Raw genomic sequence first — 27570 nt, 5'->3', positions numbered from 1 at the left:
ATCTTTCCATGTGAAATAAAAATATTTTAAATTGAACCTCAGAAACTATAGGCTTGGGCTGATACCAAGTTTTCAGATCTTAATTAGCGGGGGAAGAAAAAATCTAGAAAATTGCCTAAGAATGGAATGAAACATTACAAACATACTCATACCACGTAATCACCCAAATTATTAATACTATTTACATCCAGACACAGAAATACCAAGACACATTTGAATTGAAAAGACAGATTCAATGACTTAAGTTTCTTTTCTAAGGAATAAAAAAACTGATTCCTTCACTTTCTGACAAAGGACAACCAGTAAGGCAATAATCAATGGGGCACTGAACACTAACTGGTGGTGGTGGTTGTGTGCCGTTGAGTCAGACTGACTCACAGCGACCCCTCCTTGGGTTTCCGAGGCAGTATCTCTACAGAAGTACATTGCCCAACCTTCCTTCCGAGGGGTGGCTGGTGGGTTGGAACCACAGCCTTCTAGTTAGCAGTCAAGTAAGTGCCTTAGACACTATACTACCAGAGCTCCTGAACACTAACTAGCTCCTGTAATAATAACAAGGGGACATCACAGTTGAAAAATTAGAGCACTGAAAGAAAGCTAAATAGTAGTATTTGACTCTGTTCTTCAGCATGGAGCAGATTTTAGACATCTTTCTCCTCAAAAATGAAGCCACATTTAATTAGAGATCTTTATATAAATTTCAAACTTCATAAACCAAAACATAATTTAAAAGATTAGGTACACACCAGCATAATCTAAAGCTGCACTGATACTAGTTTCTCACGATTAGCAACTCATTGTACCTCACTGCTGCAGCTGTTTTGGTAATTAACGTACTATAAATTCTTAAGACATAAAAGTTTTTATCCAGCCTGCTATTGTCTGATCTCAAGGCAAATGTTTTAATCTTTTAACTGTAACCTCCCATTACCCAAAAAACTCTTATTCTGCTCTCTTTTGAACTTATACCATGCCCTATATTTAGCAATGACCTCATTATCTCTCTAAATGTACTTTGAAAAGTCTTTATTTAACCTTCTGTTCTTTCTTCCTGGCACATCCATTCCCATCTGACCCTGGAAGTTATGGCACAATCAACTGAATTCCAGACATGTCAAGAGAGAATAAGAGCTGGCTTCTTAATTTCCTCTTCTGAAAATGTGAACTCTGTAAATATACCCAATCTCATCTTCAATTTCCTTGGCACACATTTAAGATCCTTTGGTATTACCATTCAAGTAAGTTATGTTCAAAGTTAAATGAAACCCAATTACTACAGACAGACCAAATTTGGAAGATGGTGATATGGAAACCACTGGAGCAAAAGGTAAAGAAAAAATGATTTAAGAAAAAAGGGAGGAAGAACAGCAAAAAGAAAGGAAGAGAAGGGAAGAATGTATCCCTGAAAGGAGGTCAGATTAGATTAATCAAAGAAGGCTCAACTACAAATCTTCATGGGGCAGCAACAAGACTCTGGAGGTGAGAAAGGGAATAGGAAAGAGAAAGAGAACCTAGATCAGAGAACATAAAACAAGAGACATGATAAACTCAACAACTAGACAGTGCAAATAAATGAAATGGTCACAACATCAACAGCTTTATGCAAATAATAAATCATTCTTTTGATTTTAAGGGGAAAGATGATTTAAGAAAAGAAAGTTTGAGAAAATCATGTTTGGCTTTACTTGAAGTACTTAATGTAGAACATTCTCTTACAAAACAGCTTTTGTGAGTGACAAGTTGTGGAATGGTTACATATGACTCAGCTTCACATTTTGGATTTTACCTCTTGTTCTCTCCCCTCCCTTTCATCTTATACCTTTTTATAAGAAGACTTGGAAAGATACAGTATCAAACAATGCCCCTTTTCTATTATAGTTTTTAAAAAATAAGTCAATTAATATGCTAAGTTGCTTAACATTTTTTTTTTATCAACAACATCTTACCTTTATTATTGTAGACATCTAAGTAATTAGGTGCCGAAAAAATTGTTATTAATGAAGGGAACCCTGTAGTTTGACTTTTTCTGTACATTCTATAGCTGCAAAACAAATAGCTTAATATGCATCGTAAAGCATCAATCATGGTTACTAAGTTTGATTTGTATTTAAGGTGTTAATTTGGGTCAGGGAAACAGAACTCTTACCCTGCATCTTGAGCTTCATGAGCTCTAATAATCGATAACAAATTATTGTTTTGCAAAAATTCACACACTGCTGGATAGCTGTAGGGGAAAAACAGTAAATTAAGTAAAATAATGATTTCCTATATGAAGCATATGCTATTTTAAGAACTAAAATGTGATTAATCTTGGATATTTTTCCTTACTTATAAAAATAAGAACATCCTCGAACTGTATTGTGACTAAAATGTTCCTGTGATTTTTCATTTCCGAAATCTTCAGAGGGATCAGACCATAGCAAGTCACACATTGGCCCAAATGCAGGTGGCTCTTTGAATCTATCTAACTGTGAAAGAAAGAAAAGAAAGAAAAAACAGAAATAACTCATCAAAAAGTGAGGAGCAAATGGACATGGGAAAGTGGTACCAACTTTGAATATTGTGTCTATCACATTATTCTAAATAATTAAAAGCTATTTCCTTAAAATATCAATCTACTAAATTTTATCATTACCCAGTTTGGGCAATGAAAAGAAGTCTGAAGCTTCTACTCTTTACCCAATAAAGTACTATAAATAGGAATCATTCTTGGAACTAAAATATATACTCACTCTCCTAATATCATCCAGTGTGTGTATTTCTGGTGAAAGTCCACCATGAACACAAAGAAACTGTTGGTTTAAAAGTGCAGCAAGAGGCAGGCTATCAAAAGCTTCCATACAAGCTTCATAGACTCTTTCCGAATATTTAATTTTACCTAGAAAAAAAGAAAAATTAAATAATTTAAAATTACAATACTAGTTGATCATTCTGAAACCATAAAGTTGATTATTAAAACCCAGGCAAGAAAACTATAGAGATGGAAAACAGACAAGTGAGAGTGGGTAAAGGGATGACTATAAAAAGGCAGCAAGAAGGAATTTATGGAGTGATAAAACTTTTCTATATTATGACTGTAGTAGACAAGGACCTGCATCTATCAAACTCATAAAACTGAACAGCACAAAAAGTGAATTTTACTTTATAGAAACTAAAAAACAGGTAAGTACCTTCTCCTATAAGAATCAATAAAAGTAAGCAATATTATCAGTCTTAGGAAGACAAAATGTTTGCTCTCTCTAAATTGATTTTGGGTATGCAATAGATAATACAGCAGATAGTTATAAAATATTGCTAAAAATAAAAAGTCAAATCTTTATAAAAAACAGCTCAACTATAAGCCAAGTAAGGTGAAATCAGAGCTATAACTTGAGGTTAATATAGTTACTAATTTTCTATTCTTACTAATTTTAAGAGTCAAGTGACTACTTTATTGCTATCAAAGTCAAGATCACTACATTAACACAACAAAATTTAAGGTCTATCCAATTAAAAGAAATAAATACAATATTATATTCATATGTTGGAGGCACTGAGGAGTTTCTTTCTTTTACTTTGAATGCTTAAAATGAGCAGTGAAACAGGAAGCCAATATAGGAACACAAGAAAAACAAAATTACCATATCAAACTGTCATTTACTTTTAAGAAAACATCATGTACATACCTCTCTGCTTCTTTGTACCTTTAAATTCTTCAATATTTTATGTTTTTGATGGGATTTTGATAGGTGGTTTATTAACAACCTCAGCAAAGTAAGAGCTCAGTTTCTATTTCTCTTTTTAATATTGTTATACTCAAATATGAGAAAATCTATATTCAATAACCAAAGGTTCTAAATTGGTTGTCTGCTGACAGAACTGTGATTTAATAAAAATTTTAATTTTATTACTTTTAGGTGAAGCATACATTTTCTAGGTCTTCTCATCTTATACTCATTTATGTTACCTACCTGATACTTGGAAGGCATGAGTTGCATCTCTGCCATTACCCATCACAACATTTTACTCCTTTTACTTCAAGTCTCTACCAATGTGATCTTTTGAGTTATGTTTTGAGTCTCAATAATTCTAAAATTATCTCTACTTTGAGAACTTAAATTCTAAGACTTAACTCAGTCATGAATATTAACTTAATAAGCACATGCGTGTAAGGTGTGAAAAGAGGCCAAACACTGTTAAGTATCAGATAAGTGCTTATAGCTATTAGATTACCATGGCTATAATAATTTAAAGAAAAAATTAGGTTAACCACGTAGGTGATTACAGTGCACGACTGCCAACAGAAAGGTCAGTGTGAACTCACCAGCTGCTTCACAGGATAAAGATACGGCACTCTGTTGCCATAAAGATTACCTTCTGGGGCAATTCTACTCTGCGCTACAAAGTCACTATGAGTCTGAATCAATTAGATGGCAATGGGTTTGGTTTTTTGGAATAGCCAAGTCTGAAATTATCAGCAATGAGGAGGATAAATAATTGTTAAGAATCTTCATGAGAATGTCTCAAGATAGCGGAACAAAAATCTCCAATGCAAAAACAAAAATCACTTTTTTCTTTTGGTTTTGAGTCTTCTGTTACGAAAAATAATTTTAACATTAGAACTATCTACAAAACTCAAAACTGTTCCAAGTACATCTATAAAAATCAAACTCAATAGCTATATTTCATATTATAATGAAAACTTCTGAATTAAATGCCATTAAGCACTAAAGAGTTCTTGATGATTTTCCTCAAATCTTTGTATTTCTGGACACAAAAATCTGTTCTTAAAACGTGGAACAAAACTCAAAATCATTACAAAAAAAGAAAAGGGACCAGGTTTGCTGATAGAGCCTGATGGAACCAATGAGACTATGGCCTTTAGCTGCCCTTGAGGTCTAGAACTGAACCCATTCCCATGGCTTTCAGCCAAACAAAAGATAGGCATATGAGCTGAACACTTATATCAGGCAGATATACTTCTTGGAGAAATCAATCATAGGAGAATAGAAGGGCTATGCATGCACAGGGAGACAGCTGGGGGAGAGCAGGAGTGCATGGAGGGAAGGACACAGGGAAAAAGTAACTATGGAGAGAAGTGGGAGGGGAGCTGTTGCATTGTGAGAAATCGCAGTCCATGTCATGAGACAGTGTATATGAACTGCTGTATGGGAAAATGAATTTGCTCTATAAATTTTCACCCAAATCACAATAAAAATTAAAAAATATGTATCTGTTCTTAGATATTGCACCGTAAAGTCTCCATAACTCTTACTACCCACATCAGTCCAAAAAAATACCAAGGAAGTGAAATATATTTCTCCTGGAAGTACTCACATTCCTGCTTAAAGGTAAAATATTCAGTAAGGTGTCTGCATTCATGGTTGCCTCTCAGAAGAAATAATGTGCTTGGGTATAGAATCTTCAGGACCCATAAATATAAGACACACTGCAAAAGAAAATGTTTTCAGTGAATTTATCTTGTATTTCTGTTGAATGTGTTTGATCTTTGCTCTTCTTCCTCTAATCCTATTACTTTTACCATGTCCTTTACTCTTTATTCTCTGTCCTGTATTAACGTATAAACTCCATGAAATCAGAGACTTTTGTCATATTATTCACTTCTGTTTCTCCACTACTAAAAAAGTACCTAGCAAATAGAAGAGCAATACATATTTATTAAATGAATTAACTAAATAATCTATTTAATTATTTTAGATACACAAATTGCAGATTATAAAAACAATTACAAGATTGATATATCATCCTTAGCTATATTAATAAAAAATATATATGTTAAAAATAACAGCTAACACTGACTATTTTCAGTGTGTCAAACACTACATAATTCCCCTCATTTATTCCTCAAACAATCCTATGAAGTATGTAGCACTGTCTCTATTTTACAAAATCAGGAAATTGGAACAAAGAGCAATTAAGTAACTCATTAAAAATCACAAAACACCTAACAAAGTCAGGATTCTATACCTCTCATCTTAAGCACTGTATCTTGCTATCTAATGAAGGTAATGGTCCATGTTTTATGTTTGTTTTGTTAACTGCCACAGTTATAAATGTTGCCTTATATAAGGTAGATGCCTATTATCTAAAGTGATTTGAAGAAAATGCTGTTTTTAAAATAAAAAAAAGAATATTTAAAACCAGTAGAACAGTTTAATTTATGCTAACAGATGCTTTGCTCTAAATGGATATAACATAAGCAACAGACTTACTTTTTATTTTCTTACTTAAAAAAAGAAAGAAAGGAAGACTATTTTGTTTGGAAACACACATGGTTTATATAACCAAATATAAAAAGAAGAAACTTTATTTTTAACAAGTACACTGAACATTATATTCATATATAATATGAAGAAATAAAGATACACTGAAATGTGTAACTATTCACACCCTCATTTAGTTCACAAGAGGTAAAAAAATAAATAAATAACTTAATAAATTCAACCTGTTCTGTTTATTTTGATTTCATATTCTCCTTTAATAACAAATTGCATTAAATGAGTCAGCTACATAATGCTTCAATATAATAAACAATGCTTCAATACACAAAAACATATTTAGTTACTGACTAAACTTCTTAAAAACTGTTTGTCAAATTTTCCTGGTTTTCTTGAAACCTTGATATAACTCAAGAAAGACTGAGGGGGCTGATCATGAGACAATGAATGGGAAGAACTATAATAAAATCCTCATGGAAGCAGTACAGATACAGCCCTAAACTAATTTCCCCAATAAATTCTAGCACACCCCAGAAAGGAAGCTATGTTGAAAACACTGGAGAAGGAGGTATTAAGAGCAGTAACCTCCACGAAAATCCACCAGGTAAGGCTTCAATATTTATAGACAAAGACGGTTAAGAGTACACAGTTTGGATTAGACTGCCTGCTGAACCACTCATTAAGAATGTGACTTTGTGCAAGTTACATAACCTGATTAAACCTCAGTTTTCTCATACATAAATTGGTATAAAAGCATTACAGTCTTGTGGTAAGAATTAATCTATGTGTTAAGTGCTTAAAACATGTTTGGCACACATTAAATGCTCAACACAGATTTATAAAAAGTATCTATTGGTAGAACTTTGATCCAAAAGTACAACCTTTGGAATCTGGGCAAGTATGCAAAGATATATGAATAACAGGGTTCACTGTGGTATTATTTATAAAGGAAAAAACTGGGAACAACTTAAGTTTCTAATAATAAGGACTTTTTTTTTTCAAACAATATAACCTTTAATACAAAAAAAACACTACGAGGGATTAAAGTAGCTACTTCATGACCATGAAACATATATTTTAACAGAAAGGTAATTAGGTAACAATTTTAACCTTGTAGGCATTGAACAACTGTTAGACGGTGGTTTAACACACCAACCACCAAAGCCAAAGAAGAGGAAATTGAGGATTTTTACCAACTTCTGCAGTCTGAAATTGACCAAACATGCAATCAAGATGTGTTGATTATTACTGGTGACTGGAATGCAAAAGTTGGAAACAAAGAATCACCGGTAGTTGGAAAATATGGTCTTGGAGATAGAAATGACACTGGAGATCGCATGATAGAATTTTGCGAGATTAATGACTTATTCATTGCAAATACCTTTGTTCAACAACCTAAACAGCAGTTGTACATGTGGGCTTCACCTGATGGAGTACACAGAAATCAGACTGACTACATCTGTGGAAAGAGGCAATGGAGGACCTCAGTACCTTCAGCCAAAACAAGGCTAGGAGCTGACTGTGGAACAGACCATTAACTGCTCATATGCACATTCAAGTTGAAGCTGAAGACAATTAAATCAAGTCCACGAGAGCCAAAATATGACCTTGATGAGATCCCTCCTGAATTCATAGACCATCTAAAGAATAGATTTGATGCACTAAACACCAATGCCTGAAAACCAGAGGAACTGTGGGATGACATCAAGAATATCATCCATTGGGGACCAGGTTTGCTGGTCCGATAGAGCCTGGTGGAAACACTGAGACTATGGCCCCTAGCTGCCCTTCAGGTCTGGAATTGAACCCACACCTGTGGTTTCCAGCCAAACAAAATACAGGCATGTGAGTTGAACATTTACCTCAAGTAGATACATGCCTTGGAGAGAACAATCATGGGAGAAAGAAGGGCTGCTTATGCACAGGGAGACAGCTCAGGGGGCAAGAGTGTATGGAGGGATGGACACTGGAAAGAGGTAACTATGGGGAGGAAGTGGGAGGGGAACTGTTGCATTGTGGTAAACTATAGTCAATGACATGAGACAAAGTATATGTGAACTGCTGTATGGAAAGTGAATTTGCTGTGTAAAGCTTTACCCAAATCACAATTAAATAATAATAATAATAATATCATCCACCTTAAAATAAAAAAAAAGAAGAAGAACATCATCCATGAAGCAAAAGGTCATTAAAAAGACAGGAAAAGAAGAAAAGACCAAAATGGGTGCCAGAAGAAACTCTGAAACTTGCTCTTGAATAGACAGTAGCTAAAACAAATGCAAGAAGTGACAAGATAAAAGAGCTGAACAGAAGATTTCAAAGAGCAACTCGAGAAGACAAAGTCAATTATTATAATGAAATGTGCAAAGACCTGGAGTTAGAAAACCAAAAAGGAAGAACACATTCCACATTTCTCAAGCTGAAAGAAGTGAAGAAAAAATTCAAGCCTTGAGTTGCAATGCCGAAAGATTCTATGGGCAAAATACTGAATGACAGAGGAAACATCAAAAGCAGATGGAAGGAATATACAGAGTCTGTACCAAAAATAACTGGTCAATGTTCATCTATTTCAGGAGGTGTCATATGATCAAGAACCGATAGCACTGAAGGAAGAAGTCGAAGCTGCACTGAAGGAACTGGTGAAAAACAAGGCTCCAGGAACTGAGGAAATACCCACTGAGATGTTTCAACAAACAGTGCTGGAGGCACTCACTCGTCTATGCCAAAGAAATTGGAAGACAGCTACCTGGCCAACTGACTGGAAGAGATCCATATCTGTACTCATTCCAAAGAAAGGTGATCCCACTGAATGTGGAATTATCAAGCAATATCATTACTATCACATGCAAGTAAAATCTTGCTGAAGATAATTCAAAAACAGTTGCAGCAGTTGACACGGAACTCCAGAAATGCAAGTTGGATTCAGAAGAGGACATGGAACAAGGGACACCATTGCTAATGTCAGATGAATCTTGGCTGAAAGCAAAGAATACCAGAAAGATGTTTACTTGTTTCGCTGACTATGCAAATGCATTCGATTGTGTGGATCATAATAAATTATGGATAACACTAGGAAGACTGGGAACTCCAGAACACTTAATTGTACTCATGAGGAACCTACACATAGATCAGGAGGCTGTCATTCAAACAGAACAAGGGGATACAAATACTGCATGGTTTAAAATCAGGAAGGGGGTGTGTCAGGATTGTATCCTTTCATCATACTTATTTAATCTGTATGCTGAGCAAATAATCCGAGAAGCTGGACTTACATTAAAGAAGAGTGTGACATCAGGACTGGAGGAAGACTCATTAACAACCTGCACTATGCAAATAAGGAGCTCTGGCGGGGTAGTGCCTAAGGCATTTGGCTGTTAAACAGAAGGCTGGCGGTTCAAACCCACCAGCGCGATCTGACTCGAGGGCAGTGAGTTTGGTTTTGGTTTTTTTAATATGCAGACAACACAACTTTGCTTGCTGAAAGTGAAGATCATTTGAAGTACTTACTGATGAAGATTAAAGACTAGAGTCTTCCATATGGATTACACCTCAACATAAAGAAAATGAAAATCCTCACAAGTGGACCAATAAGCTGCATCACAATAAACAGAGAAGAGATTGAAGTTGTCAAAGACTTCATGTTGCATGGTTCCACAATTAACACCAATGGAAGCAGCAGTCAAGAAATCAGACGACGTATTACACTGGGCAAATCTGCTGCAAAAGACCTCTTTAAAGTGTGAAGAGCAAAGATGTCTCTTTGAAAACTAAGATAAGCCTAACCCAAGCCATGGTATTTTCAATTGCCTCATACGCATGTGAAAGCTGGACAACGAATTAGGAAGACCAGAGTTGATGCCTTTGAGTTGTGGTATTGACAAAGAATACTTGAAAGTACTATGGACCACCAGAAGAACTAACAAATCTGTCCTGGAAGAAGTGCAGCAAGAATGCTCCCTGGAAACAAGAATGGCCAGACTTCATCTCACCTACTTTGGTCATGTTGTCAGAGGGACCATTCCCTGGAGAAGGATATCATGCTTGGTAAAGTGGAGGGTCGACGAAAAAGTGGAAGGCCCTCAAGGAAATGGATTAACACAGTGGCTGCAACAATGGGCTCAGGTATAGCAAGGATTGTGAGGCTGGCACAGGACCCGGCAATGTTTCATTCTATTGTACACAGAGTCGCTAGGAGTCAAAGGCAACTCGATGGCACCTAATAACAACAACAGCAGGCATCTAATAACATAGCATTAAAATATATAAAACAAAAATTGACAAAATTGGAAGGAAAATTTTACAAGATTTTCACAAATGTCTCTCTGGGTCTGATAGACTATGTATACAAACTTAGCAATCATTTGGATATTATGATATTTTATGAGTCTAATAAGGTGTCATATTGCACGAGGTAAATCTGCTACAAAAGTTCTCTTTGAGGTGTTAAAAAGCAAAGATGTCACTCTGAAGACTAAGGTGCAGCTAACCCAAACCATGGCATTTTCAACTGGCTCACATGCATGTGAAAGCTGGACAATGAATAAAGAAGACTGAAGAAGAACTGATGCCTCTGAGTTGCAGTGTTGGCAAAGAATACTGAAAATATCATAGACTGCCAAGAAGAACAAACAAATCTGTCCTGAAGAATTGCAGCCGGAATGCTCCTTGGAAACGAGAATGGCCAGACGTCATTTCATCTACTTTGGTTGTGTTGTCAGAAGGGACCATTCCCTGAAGAAAGGTATCACGCTTGGTAGACAGAGGGTCAGTGAAAAAGGGGAAGACCTCAACAATGTGAATTGACACAGTGGCTGTAATGATGGGCTTGAGCATAGCAAGGATTGTGAAGATGGCACAGAACCAGGCAATGTTTCATTCTGTTGTACACAGGGTTGCTCTGAGTCGGAGAGGGCTCAATAGTACCTAACAATAACAATAAGACTTTAGGAGCTCTGGTGGTGCAATCATTAAGTGCTTGGGTACTAACAGAAAGTCAGCAGTTCTAATCCATTGATGACTCCACAGGAAAAAAGACTTGGCGATCTGCTTTCATAAAAACCACAGGCCACAAAAACCTATTGGGGCAATTCTACTCTGTCCAACAGGAATGCTAAAAGTTGGAATCAACTTGACGGAACACAACAGCAACCACAACAAGACTTTAAGATAAAAGCCAAACAAAGAAAGTATGCAAGAAAAAAAAATATAGGTTGATCTCAATTATGAACACAGATTTTAAAATCCTGAAAAATTTATTAGTAATAGTGTTTATGTTATGAGTTACGTACATGTATGTATAAAAAAAACTCACTGCTGTCGAGTCAGATCTGACTCATAGCGACCCCTCCCTGGGTTTCTGAGGCAGTATCACTATGGAAGCAGATTGCCCAATCTTCCTTCCAAGGAGTGGCTGGTAGATTTAAACCACCAGCCTTCTGGTTAGCAGTCAAATGCCTAGGCACTACGCCACCAGAGCTCCCACATGTATGTATATATACACATATATTATATATAAATATAAAATAATATATACACAGCAAATGTATGCTAGCCAAGCTAGATTTATCCTGGGAATACTAAAATGGTTTATGTTTATGTAATTACCTAACAGTAGATGAAAGGAGAAAGACTTATGATTACTTCAATAGATGCAAGGAAAAGAAGTGTTAACATTTGAAAACCATTTACGAAACATAAAAATTCATAACAAACTAAGAACACAAAGAAACTTCCTTTTCTAATGAAGGAAATCCACTCAATATCTGCTGTAAACATTTATCCTACTGACACATTAGTAGTATCTTTCCCTTAAAAATTATGAATAAGGAAACTGTTGCAATCGATGTATGGATTCATCTAAGTATTGTAAGTCTTAGCTTGTGCACCAGGAAGAAAAAGAAATAATATGCCTAAGAATTGAAAAGGAAGAAACAGAACAATCATCTGTAGATCGTATGAGTGTTCACACAGAAAACTCAAGAGTATCTGTAACATAACTGTTGGATTGATATAATATAATCATTTGCATTCCTATATACCAACAACACAACATTTGAAAATGTCTTGTTTGAGTCAATCAATATTCACTCCCTGGGATTGGAGTTATTATTCCTTAATAGAGATCAACGCAAAACCAGGTCCCATTAATTGGCAAACATGAAGAACACTGAATTGGGTAGGCAAGAGACAGGGTCTTCCACATTTCTGTGTAGATGGCCTTATTTAATAAATACTCTTTATGTGTTTGGAAAAGATGCTTAATCTCTAATTGTTGAGTATAAATTTTCTATTCACCCACAGAATTAGCCATATATCTCTATTATCTTAAATTTCTTAATTGTCTTAAAATCTTATGCAATTTTACTCACTTTCTGACTAATCTATCCAGTTTCTAAAAGAGATATGTTAAAACAGACCACTAGGTTTGTGGATCTGTCAGAATTGTTTACTTTTACTGTGCACTGTGGTTACTATATGCTTGGTAACAATAAGGATATGATTAAATTAACTATGTTTCATTTATTTGGTGGAATACAATGCACCTATTAAAAATGATGTTGTAGCTTTACATTTACACACTTGAAAAAACATTCACAGTTACTAGGATGTATGAAAAATGCAAGTTACAAAACAATATAGTACAGTTGTACTTTCATTTTTAGAAATGCATATATTACAAAATACAGATTGCTGTATATCTGCATTATATTTATATGATTAGAAAAAAAAGAGGATCAGACAGTACTATCTATTGTTCAGTGATGATCAACAGGTCATTTTAAATGCCTCTTAAGTTTTTTAAAACAAATGAACACTATGAGTAATACATAAAGTTCTACACAACATGCTTGGGGCTTAACAGCTACAAAAGGGGAGAAAGAAATATTAGGGCCTAAACAATAAAAGCATAATAATACGCTTTACTTAATCTGAAGGAATTTATCTTTTTTTCACATGAGTTAATGTTCTAAGAGGAAAGATTAGCACTAGCCCCTCAAAATCACAAGATAACAAGGCAATAAAGACCTCTTTCAGTCTACTCATGATTTCCCCTGGGAAAAGTGGCAATTATAATTATAAAATTAAAATAAACAGAATACAAATAATTGAATGATTTGAAATACAGAAGAAAAATAAACAGTGGCTTAAAAAAGTAAGCAAGCAAATGAAATCAAAATATAGAGAGCTTTTAAAAAGAACCCAACACAGGTACTTTAAAGATCTAATTTTACTAGGCATTAATGGAAATCATGTATGTTAACACTTTAAAGCAGATCAAATGACAGTATATGATTATTACCTCTATACTAAAATAACCTCTGTCCACATAATCACCAAGAAAAAGGTAGCGTGCATTAGCAGGTGATCCTCCCACTTCAAAAAGTTTCATCAGATCAAAAAATTGGCCATGGATGTCACCACACACTGAAATAAGAAGATTATTAGATATGAAAAAAAACTCTGAAATGACAAATTTCAATTAAATTCTAATTTCTGTACTATAGTGTAAATCCTATCAAAAATATCTGTGAGAGAAGTGGTCTATGAAAAGTTATGATAGGAATGATGTGTAGGCAACTGTTCATGTGTTCAAGATATAACAGAAATACCAAAATTTGTGGTCAGTGATAAATTTTTCATCTAAATTTACAAAGCTCCTCTTTAGGGAGCCAAGGATATGTTTAAATTTCAGGATGACAAAATTATAATGGTGGCAGTAAAATCTTCTAACTCAATACTTTCTGCTGACCACTAAATGATCACCTCTGGTATTTTAAATGACATTGAGGTATTTGCCCTTAGTGACCGAAAGCAAAGTAAGTAAGTATTGGTTACACTAAGTTGAAGGATGGCCAACACAATTGATGAAACTTTCACAAAAGCTAGACTAACTTCTGCACTCAGAATATTTAGGATATTTGTTCACTGAAAAGAGGTAAAAACTACAAAATTACAGAAAATCATTTAAAAATTCAAGATAATATGCAGATTAATACTAATTTAGCCTAAGATATGATGGAAGAGGAAAACGTTTTATATCCAGGCAACTAAATCATGTTATAAAAATTACATCCAAAACATAAATAAGTGTACCTGTAATTGGAGCTTCTACTTCTATCATGGTTTTTTCTCTCCGAAGGATGGCAGCACCCTCATTGATAATTCTAAGTGCAATTTCTTCATCTACCCGACCTTCTTTTACTAAATGGTTCTTCAGAACATCAACCCTGGGTAGCCCATCCATATCAAATACTTCTTCAGATGTCAAGCGATGTGTTGGGGGGAAAGGGACAGCTGAAATTTTTGTAATTAATAAAAGATCAATCACTACTGACATAGCAACATTAAAAATTAATCAATGGATCTAGATTAATAAAAATTTTAAAGTAGGACTTTTCTTTTTCTTGGCAATTTGTTGGGTAGAGGAGCTATCCAACACACAAGGTGTTAATTTTTTAAAGAGTTTTTTTTTTTCTAAAAGAGTAATATTATACTACTTTATATTAATCTGTATATAATACCATGCTCTTTGTTGGGAATTATTAAAGAAATGAATTGTCTCATAAAATTAAAAGTTACTTCCAGATAACTGAGTTTTTTCTTTAAGCTAAGACATTTTTTGGCAGAACTCTGAAAATGTGTTATACACTTCACCTTAAATTCAGTAAAATAAATACAATTTAATACGGCATCAGCTTGAATAGAAAAAGATCTCACATGTAAGGTAATTCACTATGCTCCTAATAACACAAAAAAAACCAGTCTTTTCTGGTCAACTTACAAATAAAGTTTTAGTGATAGAGATGAAATTGCCAGATGCTTACTTATGAAATTAAAATTAGTCACACAATGGACTTAAAATAGTATTTATAAATAATAATAATTCAGAAATACTGTTTTCCTACTTTTTTTGTTGCATAAAACACTTTTATTCAGAATCTTTATGCATATATTTGACATCAGTATTCTTTACCACTGGAGCCACTTTTTGAGTCATCTAAAACACCTTCTGAAAGCAAACCATCTTCACTTACATCTGCGTTGCTTGATATACAGTACTTTTTTAATTTGTAGAAAACACTATCCTATTACTTTAAATTTATTCCCAGCCACAAATTCCCATCTGTTAAACTACTAAAGTGGTTGACCTTTCTACTCCTGTAGCATATACTTAAGGTCTCTGGGTGGCACACATGGTTTGTGCTCAGTTACTAACCAAAAGGTTGGTGGTTTGAATCCACCCAGTGGTGCCAAGAAGAAAAGGTGTGGAGATCTACTTCCATAAAACCACAGATATTGAAAACCCTGTGGGGTGCAGTTCTACACTAACACACATGGGTCACCATGAGTTGAAATCAACTTGATGGCAAAAGATTTGTTTTTTGGTATATTTTTAGTGTATATTTATACTTTCTGTAAACTGATCGCTAACTATACTAAGTTTAAGTGATATTTGTTGAATGGAATGAAAAAGGCCTGTATTCAGTATTATCTAGCACAATTTTGAGATCCTATACTTACGAAAAATTATTAAGTATCTGTTAATTTGATTCCTTTTTTACTGACTGCAACAAGTGACTTTATGAATTTTAAAATCAGCCTTGGCTCTTTTCAAATAGTACAATGTTTTTTAAAATAAAGTAGAGAGAAATTTACAGGAAGAATCTGTATAGAATCAAATGTAAGGTAATTCCCTCTTTTCTGAAACAAAATAAATTGTTTTAGAAAAACAACTCACTGTTTGAGTGTACAGTATATAGCATTTTCTTGTTGTGTAAGGGTCATCATTGTAATTACCACTTATTACACAGAAGCCTGTAAATATATATGATCAATTGCTCTTTCACATTTCAACTTAAACAAAGTAATTAAAAAAAGAAAGCTGGGTTAGAATTATATCAATTATCTAAGAAAGAATAATAAATAACCATATTCTCATACTAGGAAAAAATATACATATAAGAGGAACGCAATCCTTTAGAAATAAAATAAGAACTAAGGCTAGTATTTCTTAAAAAACCTTGAAATCACCAATCCTTTTCTTTTTTTTTGATACTTAGTAAAACAAATCTTGAACTTGCTTATTTTCCCTCATTTAAATACATTTATCCCATAACTTTTTACTGTATCTAGAACAAAGGATTAAAATACATTCTGCTCCCCCAAATACAGAATGCCTATATTCTAACAAAATGAAAATCTCAGTTAAAATGTTTTTCCCCAAAGATTAAACAAACCATTATATATTCTATAAACCCAACTTGCCCACTTATCAGTAAACCAAGTGTTTAAAAACACAAAATTTAACAAATAAGCCAAATGGTGCTTTGGAGACATTAAAAAAATAAAAAGGTTAATATCTCTTTTTTGAGGGGAGTTGTGTGGGTGTGTGTATTAAATATCTCTTTTTTGGGGGGGAGTTGTGTGGGTGTGTGTATTAAATATCTCTTAAATACAAATTTCTGAGACCAAGACAGGATCATATGATTTTTCTCATCAACCAAAAGCATCTTTTTATCACTCTACTCCACGAAGAGATACTGTTTGATTTAGGACACTGCATTCTAGATCATACATAATTCCTAACAATCAACAACATAATTCCACTAATGGCCGAATTCTGTTCAACACACAAAACTTCTTAAAAACCCACCTTGAGACTCTCCCCTCCTCCCCTAATTCAGCCAGACACAAGTGGTACTGTTTATGTGCACTCTGGAATACTCCACCTCTAGTCACTCTAAGGTATTGATTCTTCACCTACTGAGAGCCAGAATGTCTTTATTCACATTAAAAAAAAAAAAAAAAGTATAAACTGCCCCCATGCCTGTGAGTTGGTTATCTATAAATCCATGTTTTTCTTCATTTTTAAAAGATTATTATTTTACTTTTATTCTGGTGAAAACATGCACAAGACATTTGCCCACATAACAGCTTCCACATTTACAGCTCAAAGACATTGATGACATTTTTCATGCGGTGCCATCATTATTGCTATCCTTCTCCAAAATATTCCACCATCATTTTTCTACTTCTTTTTTAACTCAAAATCAGCTGGCATACCTTTAAGAAATGGGTACACGCTGAGGGATGAGACATGCATGGGTAAAAATAGGTGAAAACTATAGAGGATCAATGTTGTAGTAACTTCACAAAGTAGAGAATATTGAGTTGAAAAGAATACATTTTGGTCTATCAATGAACAAGAAAACAAGAAAAAAAGGCATGAATCACTGTTTGGCAGCTAGAGAAAGGAGCTACAACAGGTGATTTATCCAGGCAAAAGTAAGGTAATTAAATAGAATTTGGCCTAAATTAAATTGGTCAGCAGGGGGTTGTTACTCCATCAAAAATTAGTATTTTCAAACACTTTGTCTTACAACTTCTAAAACATTTTAAAGCATTTTTATTGAATTTTTGGACCTTTAAAGGGTTAATTTTTTTATTCCTGCTTTCACAGTTGTTTCCTCTTTTTTCCCTCTCTTTTCAGACTATTTGTCCTGCTCTTCTATATTCATGATAAAGAAAAGCCAGAACCATGTACATGGCCAAAACCAAAGGGACGAATAATGAATGATTAGATGGGACAACATGAAGAGCTACAAAATCATGCCAAGAGCGCTCAAATTACAAAAACTAGAAAACTTGATTTAGTAATATATTAATTTTTATCAAACTGTTGTGTGGAAATTTTCTTTTTACCCAAATTTTGGCATGAAGGGTGTATCTGTATAGTAGTAACATTCACATAGTATTTTCACTCACATTTAACGTATGGTGGCTAAAAAACAAGGCCTGAAAAGTAAGTTTGTATTTAGGAAGTAGGAAAAATAAACCAGGGACACAGACTGATCAGGGATTGAGGGAAAACAAAGTAGAGATTTGAGATATTAACTATGTACCCCAACTCTAAGCAAAGGTCTTCAACACCAGCTAGGGTGTATCCTATGCCAGCTGAACAACTTCACTTCAAAGTATCATTGACAAGCCTGATGTCAATTAATTTCATTGCCATCCTTGACAACTATCCAAAATAAAGTCCTTCCTGTTATCTATACCTCTGAATTTTGCTCTGTATTTCTTAATCTCACCATGCCATCCTCTGACTGTCCCTTCTCTCAATTTTTTCATTGAGCCCTCCAGAATTCCCATCCTGATCTGGCTCTTCACAGAACGCTATCATCTCACTATCTTAATTAAAACTTATCTTCCCTGAAAGACACCACTTCCTCCACACCCATTTTTTCCTCTCAGCACAGTAGGCTTCACCCTTCTTTTAGCTCTCCATAACTATTTCTACCTTATCACTCCATTGAGGAAAAAAATGTTTCCTCCTTTGAAGTTCATGCCTTCAAGCTATTTTACCTTGTCTGTGCTATTTACTAAAGGGCTGGCCATTTCTCATATTCATCCTAAACTCAGGTTCCTGGCTCACAAGCCTTCTAAATCACACCATCATCAATGCCCATGTGGATGACCTAGCCAAAACATAAGAACTGAGAGGCTAGAATTCTACTCCACTCCAACTCCTCACAGCCTTGGCCAGTTACTGCTGGACCTTTGAAATCCTGAACTCCAATCTCTCACTTCCTGACCAAACTTCCTATCCTTCCAATTTAACTCCCTTTTATATTTGTTCTTCTATTTTAGAAGACCTTGAACAGGTCCTTCTTCTTACTCCCTTCCAGCTACCATTACTTCCTACACTTCTGAAGTTATTCTTCCATCCATCCACTTTTATAACAACATCCTAACTTGTCTTGTTATCTTTCTACTCTTTCTGCTAGGCAAAACCCCAATTTTTTGAGGAATCAGCATCTAAACTTGGGTGCTAAATATAAAATCGTCAAAATACACCAACTTTTGCTGGCCCTTGGCACTTTCTGGTAATTCCACTACACATTCTAATCTGTGTCCTTTCCCATTCTCCTCAATGGAGATTTCAAACAGTCTTATCCTCCTTGAGCCTTTCATCTATCTCTTAATCAGTAATCAATGCTGCATCCAATTTCAGAGAACATCAAGGCCTTCAGACCAAAGCTTCACTTTCTTGTCCTTCTCTATCCACATCTATACCAGTATTCATCTTTATTATTCTATCTCACTGAAGAGGTATTCTTTTCATCAAATACTAAACATTTCTGAATCCCTTATCTTCCTACCTCTTTTATTTACTTCAACCATCCTCCACTCCACAAATCCCTGTCCCGTTTTTTTTCTACCTCTATTCTGTTTCTCTGGTATCGTAGTGCCTAAGGCACTTGACTGCTAACCAGAAGGCTGGCGGTTCAAACCCACCAGCCACGTCTCGGAAGGAAGGTTGGGCAATCTACTTCCATAGTGATACTGCCTCAGAAACCCAAGGAGGGGTCACTATGAGTCAGGTCCTACTCGAAGGTACGTAACAACATTCTCTATTGGGTCTTTCCTTTGAGCAAGAAAGAAGCTTCAATCTCTGCAGCCTTAAAACAGGCAAAATAATTCTTACCCTGTAGTTTCTGCCAATTACACACTTCGACAAATGAATCCACACAATGGTTATCTTCATTTTCTCACCTTTTATCCATTTTCCTCAATCCACATTTATCTGGTGTCTATTCTCATTCCTCTGCCTTGTAACTTTCTCCTGAGTTCCTAAACTCACTCACCTAGTTTTCCTCTCACTACTCTGGTCACACTTGCTTGGTCTATTTCATGAACTCTAGTCCTTTTCCTGGTTCTTAAATGTTAGTGTGACCCATGGTTCTGTCACTGGCCCTCTTCTCACACCACCCTGAATTAGTGATCTTATTCATATCCACAGCTTTACATAGTATCTATATATTTTGAAGGCTCACAAATATATCACTTTAGTCCAGATCTTGCCCTTATACTCCATATCCATATTCAACTATCAAATATCTCCACTTGGGTATTTCATAGATCTCTCTCTCATGGAATGCATGGCTTTCCCTCTAAACCATTACTGATACATTTATCAAATTAATCTGGAATGATCCTAGACATCTCCCTCCCCCTTGTCCTACATAGCCAATGTTGTTGTTGTTATGTGCCGTCGAGTCGGACCCAACTCATAGCGACCCCTCCTTGGGTTTCCAAGGCAGTATCACTACGGAAGTAGGATTGCCCAACCTTCCTTCCGAGGAGTGGCTGGTGGGTTTGAACTGCCAGCCTTCTGGTTAGCAGTCAAGTGCCTTAGCCACTATGCTACCAGAGCTCCTACATAGCCAATAGGTCCTACATAACTTGCTGATCTATTTTGTCCTTTTGGACACCAGAGCCACTGAATTTCCTTTTGGACACCAGAGCCACTGAATAGAGTTGATTTTTTTTCCCTCAAAATTATTGCAGTTCAATTTTGCCCGTGCTCCACAACAGCTCTGGTAGCATAGTGCCTAAGGCACTTGACTGCTAACCAGAAGGCTGGCAGTTCAAACCCACCAGCCACTCCTCAGAAGGAAGATGGGGCAATCTACTTTCGTAGAGATACTGCCTCGGAAACGCAAGGAGGGGTCACTATGAGTGGGGTCGGACTCGACAGCATATAACAACAACATTCTCCCCATTTGTTGTCTTCTAAATTAACTTTTCCTTGTGTTTAAACCACATTTCAGATATTCTTTTCTTGAAAACTTTTCCTCACTTTCCCGGCTTAGGTTAATGGCGCCTCTCCTTTGTGGTTCCACAGCCTAGCATATGACACACACCTGTAACACAGCATTTACCAGTTGCAATGAAAATGTCTGTCTCATCACCTTATTAGCTCCTTGAAGGGAGGGGCTGTGCTTTCATTTCTGTATATCTAGTGATGAGAATCCAAAGCCAAAACCAAACTCACTGTCATCAAGTCAATTCTGACTCACAGCAATCCTATAGGACACAGTGGAACTGCCTCATAAAATTCACAGGGATTCCAAAGCTGTAAATCTTTATAGAAGCAGACTGCCACATCTTTCTCCCATGGAATGGTTGGTGGGTTCAACCTGCCAATGTTTTGACTAGCAGCAGAGCACTTTAACCACTACATCACCAGAACTCCTGATTAGAATATAGGTATGAATAAATGTTTATTGAATTAAATGACAACAGTTACAGTTTTAAAATATTTGTGTATCTTGACACAAATTTGGGTAGTATGACAATTTATTTACAGTGTTTTATTTATAATTTACAAAGGATTTTCAGACATCATCCTATCTGATTCTCAAGGATACCCTGTGAGTTTGGTAGGACAGGTTTTATCTCCATTTCACAAAGATTTAGAGATGTTAATTTCAACTATTATGGGGTAGAATCATGGTTGAAATTGAAGTCTTCAGACAATTGCTCCAGTACTATCTGGCTTCTATCAATACAGTGACAACTCAATGATAACTGGAGGGTCATCAAAAGGCTCCACATTATGAAAACTGTTGTAACTCATTCACTTGCCAGGAGTAGAAGCACGAATTGGTCACATCCTTTAAATTTCAAGATATTCCTTGGGTCTCTTAAGCGGTGGTAGTTATTTGATCACAGTATCTTTTCCTCAAAACTGATTCCCCATCCACCTTATTTTTAGTTATAGTCAACATTTCTCTTTTACTCACACTTAAAATTTTGATTGCTCTCAAAGACAGTCCTTGCTCTCAGTATGGGCACCAACTCCTTTGATTCTTCAAATCCTCTTTTCTTGTATCTCCATTACTTCAATGCCAGTTCAAGTTTTTATCACATTGTTTACCAGAACAGTCTAATCTCTACTCTTTTTCTCCCTTAATTGTACACAGAACAACTAGATTAACACCACCTAAAAATTCTGGGTGGTTTCTTAAAGCCTATGAAATAAAACCTCAATCTTATTTTCAAAGTTCTTTACATTTTAACCCTTTCCAATCTTTCACATATTATTCCAAGCTCTGCCTCCAGCTACAACTGCCCAACTCAATCAATTGCTAAAACAAAATTAGCCGATTAGTGTTTCCTAAAAAAGCTTTGCTATTCTGTTTCCTACACCCATTCACCATTCTAGTATATCTATCCAATATTACTTTGGGTAGATCTACAATCTGTGTCATATCTAGTTTCTCTCCTTCCCTTCTTTAATTCATGTCTTGGTCACCTCTCACTTGAACCACTCCATTAACCTTCTAGACACCCTGCTTCAAGCTTCTCCCTTCTAATTGTTCTATGTAATACTTCCAGAATTAGCTTTCAAAAACCAAGATACTGGGTCACTCTTCTACCTTCAAACTTTCAATAATAAAAATGATGATGGCTACCAATGGTTGAGCACTTATCATGTGTCGGGTCAGGCACTGTGGTACATACTTTACATGGACCATCTCCATTAATCCTCATAAAAACCTCATGATGATAATGCTTTATTAATTCCATTTTACAGATGAAAAAATTGAGCCTTGGGGATATTAAGTATCTTGTCCAAAGTGACAGAGTTATTAACTGGTAGAGTTAGAATTCAAACCCAAGCAGCCTGCCTCCAGAGCTCATGTTCTTAATCATCCACAGCTTGCTAGTTTAAATTCTAGCTCCTCAACTTGTCCTACAAAAGATCCTTTCCAACTTCATCTCCTGCCACTCCTTGCCAAGCACTTTGTACACTACTACTACTACACATTTCATGTTTTCAAACTCCATAGCATTTTCTCTACCAGAAAATGTTTTCTCTACCCAAGACTTTCTTTCTGGAGAAATTCTACAGATCCTTCAAATCTGTCTCAAAACATTATCCTCTCAGTGATGCTTTCTTTCCAGTAGGATAGTCAACTTGTTCTCTATAACTCCAGTAGTACTTTGTAGCTACCTCATTATTCATTTACAATAATATGTCTCCCTCAGTAGATTGCCAGCACTCCAAGAGTATGTCTTATTTAATACATGTCTTACTCAATTCTGTAACCCCAATGCCTAGCGCAATGTCTGATAGAGAAGAGACACTCAATAAATGCTGCACAAATAAATGGTCTCAATCTTCTGCCTATTTCAATCTTATCCATCCTTCAAAATTTCTTTCCTTGGGTACAAACTCCTCCCAGCCCAGATTCATCACTTCTTATTTTGAATCCAGACAACTCACTGGCTCTGCCACTTATCTGGCAATTATTAATCACTCCCATCCTTATGACGTATTATTAATTTTTCATGAGTAGTTATTTCCTCAAGGACCAAGATTGTATCTTTTCTTGTATACTTCTGTTATCTCCCTACAGTTTTTAGCATACAGCAGGCATTTAATAAACATGTTACCTGATTACTTTGATGTTCAAAAAAAAACCCTACATGCCATACAAGGATGCCCAATTAGCTTCAGCTTATTTAATGTGTTATATAAACATTTTTATAGTGAAATGAAGTCACATGATTGGTTCTAAAACACACTTTAATAAACCAAGGTTCTTTTCATCAAACTTTTCCTTACATCTCTTGCCAATTCATTCAATAGCTCTGGAACCTGAAGTTTTTGCCTCACTATTGAGCAGCTGTATTTTTCCTCCTTGGCATTTTCCTTCTAAGATGACTTGTTACCCATGTTCTCTCTCATACACACACACACATTATAGTCTCTGTTCCTTTACTTTCTCTAGGACACATGGTACTGAATATTTATTTTAGTAATGATAACATTTTAATGAGGGTGGAAAGAAAAAATCATTTTCAAAAGCTATCTTTTTAGATAGCTAAGTCTACAAAACAGACCGTGTTAAAAAAAATTAAAATTAAAGCTGCTTTAAAATATAATAAAATAGAGCCAGCAAGAAACACTGAAGTAGCTGTGACCTCTGAAAGATCTATGTGAGCCATCTGAAAATCTGTAATGAAAATAAAAACAACCTTAATAAAGCTAAGGGCACTGGAAAACACTGTAGCCAAATGACCTCATATTTATAAGCAGAGAGGCTGGCAAAAGAACCTAAATGAACCATAAGGCTCTCTATCAAAAATTCATCAAAAAATACTTAAAATTTTTTTTAAGATACTTTAAAAATTGAAACATACATTTCAGCACTTTGGTCCATTGTAAGAGTCTAATTTAAGAGACAAGATAAATATAACTGATCTGGGAAATTTAAAAAAAAAAAATTGAATGGAAAAGAAATTAGTCACACTCTAAGTCCTTAAACATACATAACCAGAACACAGACAACACCCTCTAGGTGATAACGGTGAATTTTTATATCATGACTCAAACAGATTTGATCGTTTCAGAGGGACAATCCTGCTTTACAAACTTGGTATCTTGTCTATACAGCAGAATGCATGTTTTAAAAGTATGTGGTGGAGAAAAAAGAAAGTACCCAGACAATTCAAACCCACCACGATCGAGTTGATTCAGACTCATAGTGACCCTATAGGACAGAGGAGAAAGGCTGTAATCTTTACAGAAGCAAACTGCCACATCTTTCTCCCATGGAGGAAGCCACTGATGGTTCTAACTGCTGACTTCCAGTTAGCAGCCGAGCACTTTATCCACCGCGTCACCAGGGCTTCTTAAATCCAGTTTTTTTGGTTCAATTACCCATGCTGATTTTGTTGATGTGGCAGTAATGTACATGTGAATAAATAGTTGTTTTTCTTTGCTTCCATTTTCTTATTTCTAATTTCTTATCTTACCTAAAGACTAGAAAAAATAATAGGAAAAGTTATTAAGAGGGCATACTATCTCACCTATATCGTTCGCACTACCTTAACTTTCAAATAGAGAAAAAATTTGACCTGACCCAGCAGAACCGATTTTGCTTTAATTATAAGCAAATCTAATCATCCATAAATCAGTGTTATAGAACTATCATTAATTTCATGAAGAGCTCATCACATTTCTCTGTGAGTCACACAGTAGAGTATTAAAGCTCCCAAACTTCTCCACATAGTAAATTTCAGACATTTAATATTAAACAGAAAGATCTATATCCCCTTCAAAATTTATGTCCCCATAAAAATTTTTGACTTGAAGCTTAAGAGCATACAATTTTGAGACAACAATAAGGAAAAAGTACCAGGGGCCAAGAGACTACTTGTGTTCAATGCCAACAATGGCATCCATTACATTACTATTACAAAATGACACAGATGTGAAACCAGCACCACATCCTGGACTTAAAAGAATCTGGATTTGAATAAGTTAAACTTAAGTTGAAAATATGCCCCTACCACAATGGTCTTATATCTTCAGACTGTCACTGTTGTCTGTCATCTAATATTTTATAGCGTAATTACTGTATACGGAAGACAAAAGAGAAGCCTGAGGATGAAACATACAAGTGAATTTCTGTATCAGTATGAAAAGTCAATTTCTTAGTGGCTACAGTGGAAACTAGAGTTGAAATTCCACAAGCATTGCATGCTAGTCTGTTATACACCATTTCTAAACAAGTGATCCATATCAAGCATTCCAACTGGTTAACAAATTCCATAAAGAAAAGTTGTCTCCATGAAGATGATACAACTAAGTGTATATGATATCCATGGGCTTTATTTAACTTTAATTTTTATACCAATAAACTCCTTTCCTACTTATCTAAATCAAATGGCTTTTATTCCATACAATAAACTGAAAATATGACTATGTCTTGGATTCACAACTCACCCTTAAGCAATCAGCCTTATGCTTGAAATCTTATTTTTACTACATTTAGGTAGTAGCAGAGGGAAAATATTACCATATATACAATATGGGATAAGAAAATTCACAAGCATAAGGAAAGCATAAACTCATTGTTCAGGAATGTGACAGGCTGGGCCATCTAGCAGTGCCCAGGGAAATGAAATAGGACACAGAAATAAAGTCAGACAATGAAAAAGCTATCCATGTCACCTGTTCCCATCCCCACAAAACTGCAGGATTTCGTGATAGGATGAGTGTCTGAACTACTGTCTTTTTCTATCCTCTTTTTAAAAAGACTTCTCAGAATAAGTATTCCATTAACTCTTTATTCAGCTCATTCTAATGCCTGAGCCAACTGGATATACTAACTTTTTAAATAATCCACATAAGCCTGGTACGAGTCAGTTTTACTCTTTAACGAGCCAAAGGAGGCTCAAATTGAAAACTGGAAAGAAAAAACACAAGGGAAAAAGTTTTTGTTTTTAAATATTTTAATGGAAACATAGCTGGTCAGATTTCAAAACCTAGGCTAAAAGTGTTTAAATATTGTGTCACTGTATATTTGAGAAACTACATAAAAAGAAAAAACAGCCACAAATGAAAGGAGTGCCAATCTTTTAAAAATAAATGTAAAACCACAATAAAGAAAACTTTATTCTAAAAGAATTTTAACATTTCAATTTATTGACAAAACTGTATGGTAAAGAAAAACCATTTCAAATTTTGTTTTTCGCCTCCATAGCAATTCTGAAGTTGGTGCATTCTTCCACAGAGCTCGGAAACTTTAAACTCTCAATTAGCCTTCCATTTCTCTACTTAAAACTAAGTTGTTGACCTGCGTTGATAAATATCCATAAATTCGGCCTCAACCGAGAAACAAAGGTAACATTTAACTTCTTCTAGGGGAGAGCTCCTGTGTCTATGTGTGTTTGGAGAGAAGCAACCCCCTTTTAATCAAACAACACTGACGATTTTCTAAGTAAATACTTCTCCCTATCCATGAGGCCTTTTTTTTTTCTCCCCCTTTTCCCCTTCTTTTTATACTGGTTTTTCTCCTACTCTGCACTTAACGCCTGGGCTCCCAAATCCTCCCTCGGCCATTCACCTTGTCCAATCCCATACGGTTCCCCAATTTCCGCGCAGGGAGGCACCCGAGGGCCGAGCGCGAACCCCTGTGGATGGAGCTAACTAGGCGCGGATAGGACGGACCGCTGTCACTGGGGAACAGGCGTGGGCCAAAGCCGCAAAGATTTCTGACTGCTCATCGCCCGGGCCGGCATGGGTGAAGGTCTCCGAGCCCCTCCATCCGTCCACGCAAGCCTGGCGTGCAGCTGTCGCGGAGCAGGAAGCTAATTGGGCCCTGGGCCGCTTTGACAGGCAGAGTGGGAAAGGAAAAGGGCTGACTGCGGCTAGCAGCCTCACCTCTTCAGCTAGGAAACCCCGAGAGCTAACTAAACCTCTTATCCGGCCTGAAGGCAAACGGGAGACTGCAGAGCCGCCGCCACCGACTCAGCCCAGCAGGGGCCCGCCCAGGGGCCACTCCCCAAGAGAGACAGCCAGTCACTCTCCCGCCCTTCCGGGCCCGCTCCCGAAGGGACAGTCTCCCGCCCGCCCTCACACAGAGCTCCTCAGGCCAGGCCCCCAGGGCTTCGTCCACCTCTCACCTTTGACGACGCGGTCAGCCCCGGGAGGGGGCGGCGGGAGCGGGGGTGGGGGCGGTGCAGCCCGTGCCGGCTCCGGGGCAGCCAT

General features: G+C 36.0%; 1 protein-coding gene across 1 annotated transcript in view; it reads right to left on the bottom strand.

Moving 5' to 3' along the window:
* PPP3CB (protein phosphatase 3 catalytic subunit beta) overlaps positions 1 to 27570 on the bottom strand; it is a 58968-nt gene extending 31398 nt beyond the window's left edge. The window contains exons 1-8 of the mRNA XM_007940613.2: positions 27486 to 27570; positions 14313 to 14513; positions 13519 to 13643; positions 5317 to 5428; positions 2733 to 2878; positions 2329 to 2468; positions 2147 to 2224; positions 1947 to 2041 (exon numbers count right to left, since the gene is read on the bottom strand). Coding sequence (XP_007938804.1) covers positions 1947 to 2041; positions 2147 to 2224; positions 2329 to 2468; positions 2733 to 2878; positions 5317 to 5428; positions 13519 to 13643; positions 14313 to 14513; positions 27486 to 27570 — 982 coding nt within the window. The remainder of the gene's footprint in view (positions 1 to 1946; positions 2042 to 2146; positions 2225 to 2328; positions 2469 to 2732; positions 2879 to 5316; positions 5429 to 13518; positions 13644 to 14312; positions 14514 to 27485) is intronic.

Source organism: Orycteropus afer, unplaced genomic scaffold (assembly GCF_000298275.1).
Source record: "Orycteropus afer afer isolate SDZICR_OR568_19922 unplaced genomic scaffold, OryAfe1.0 scaffold00070, whole genome shotgun sequence".
NCBI lineage: Eukaryota > Metazoa > Chordata > Mammalia > Tubulidentata > Orycteropodidae > Orycteropus > Orycteropus afer.
This window is presented reverse-complemented; position numbering and strand designations above follow the sequence as displayed.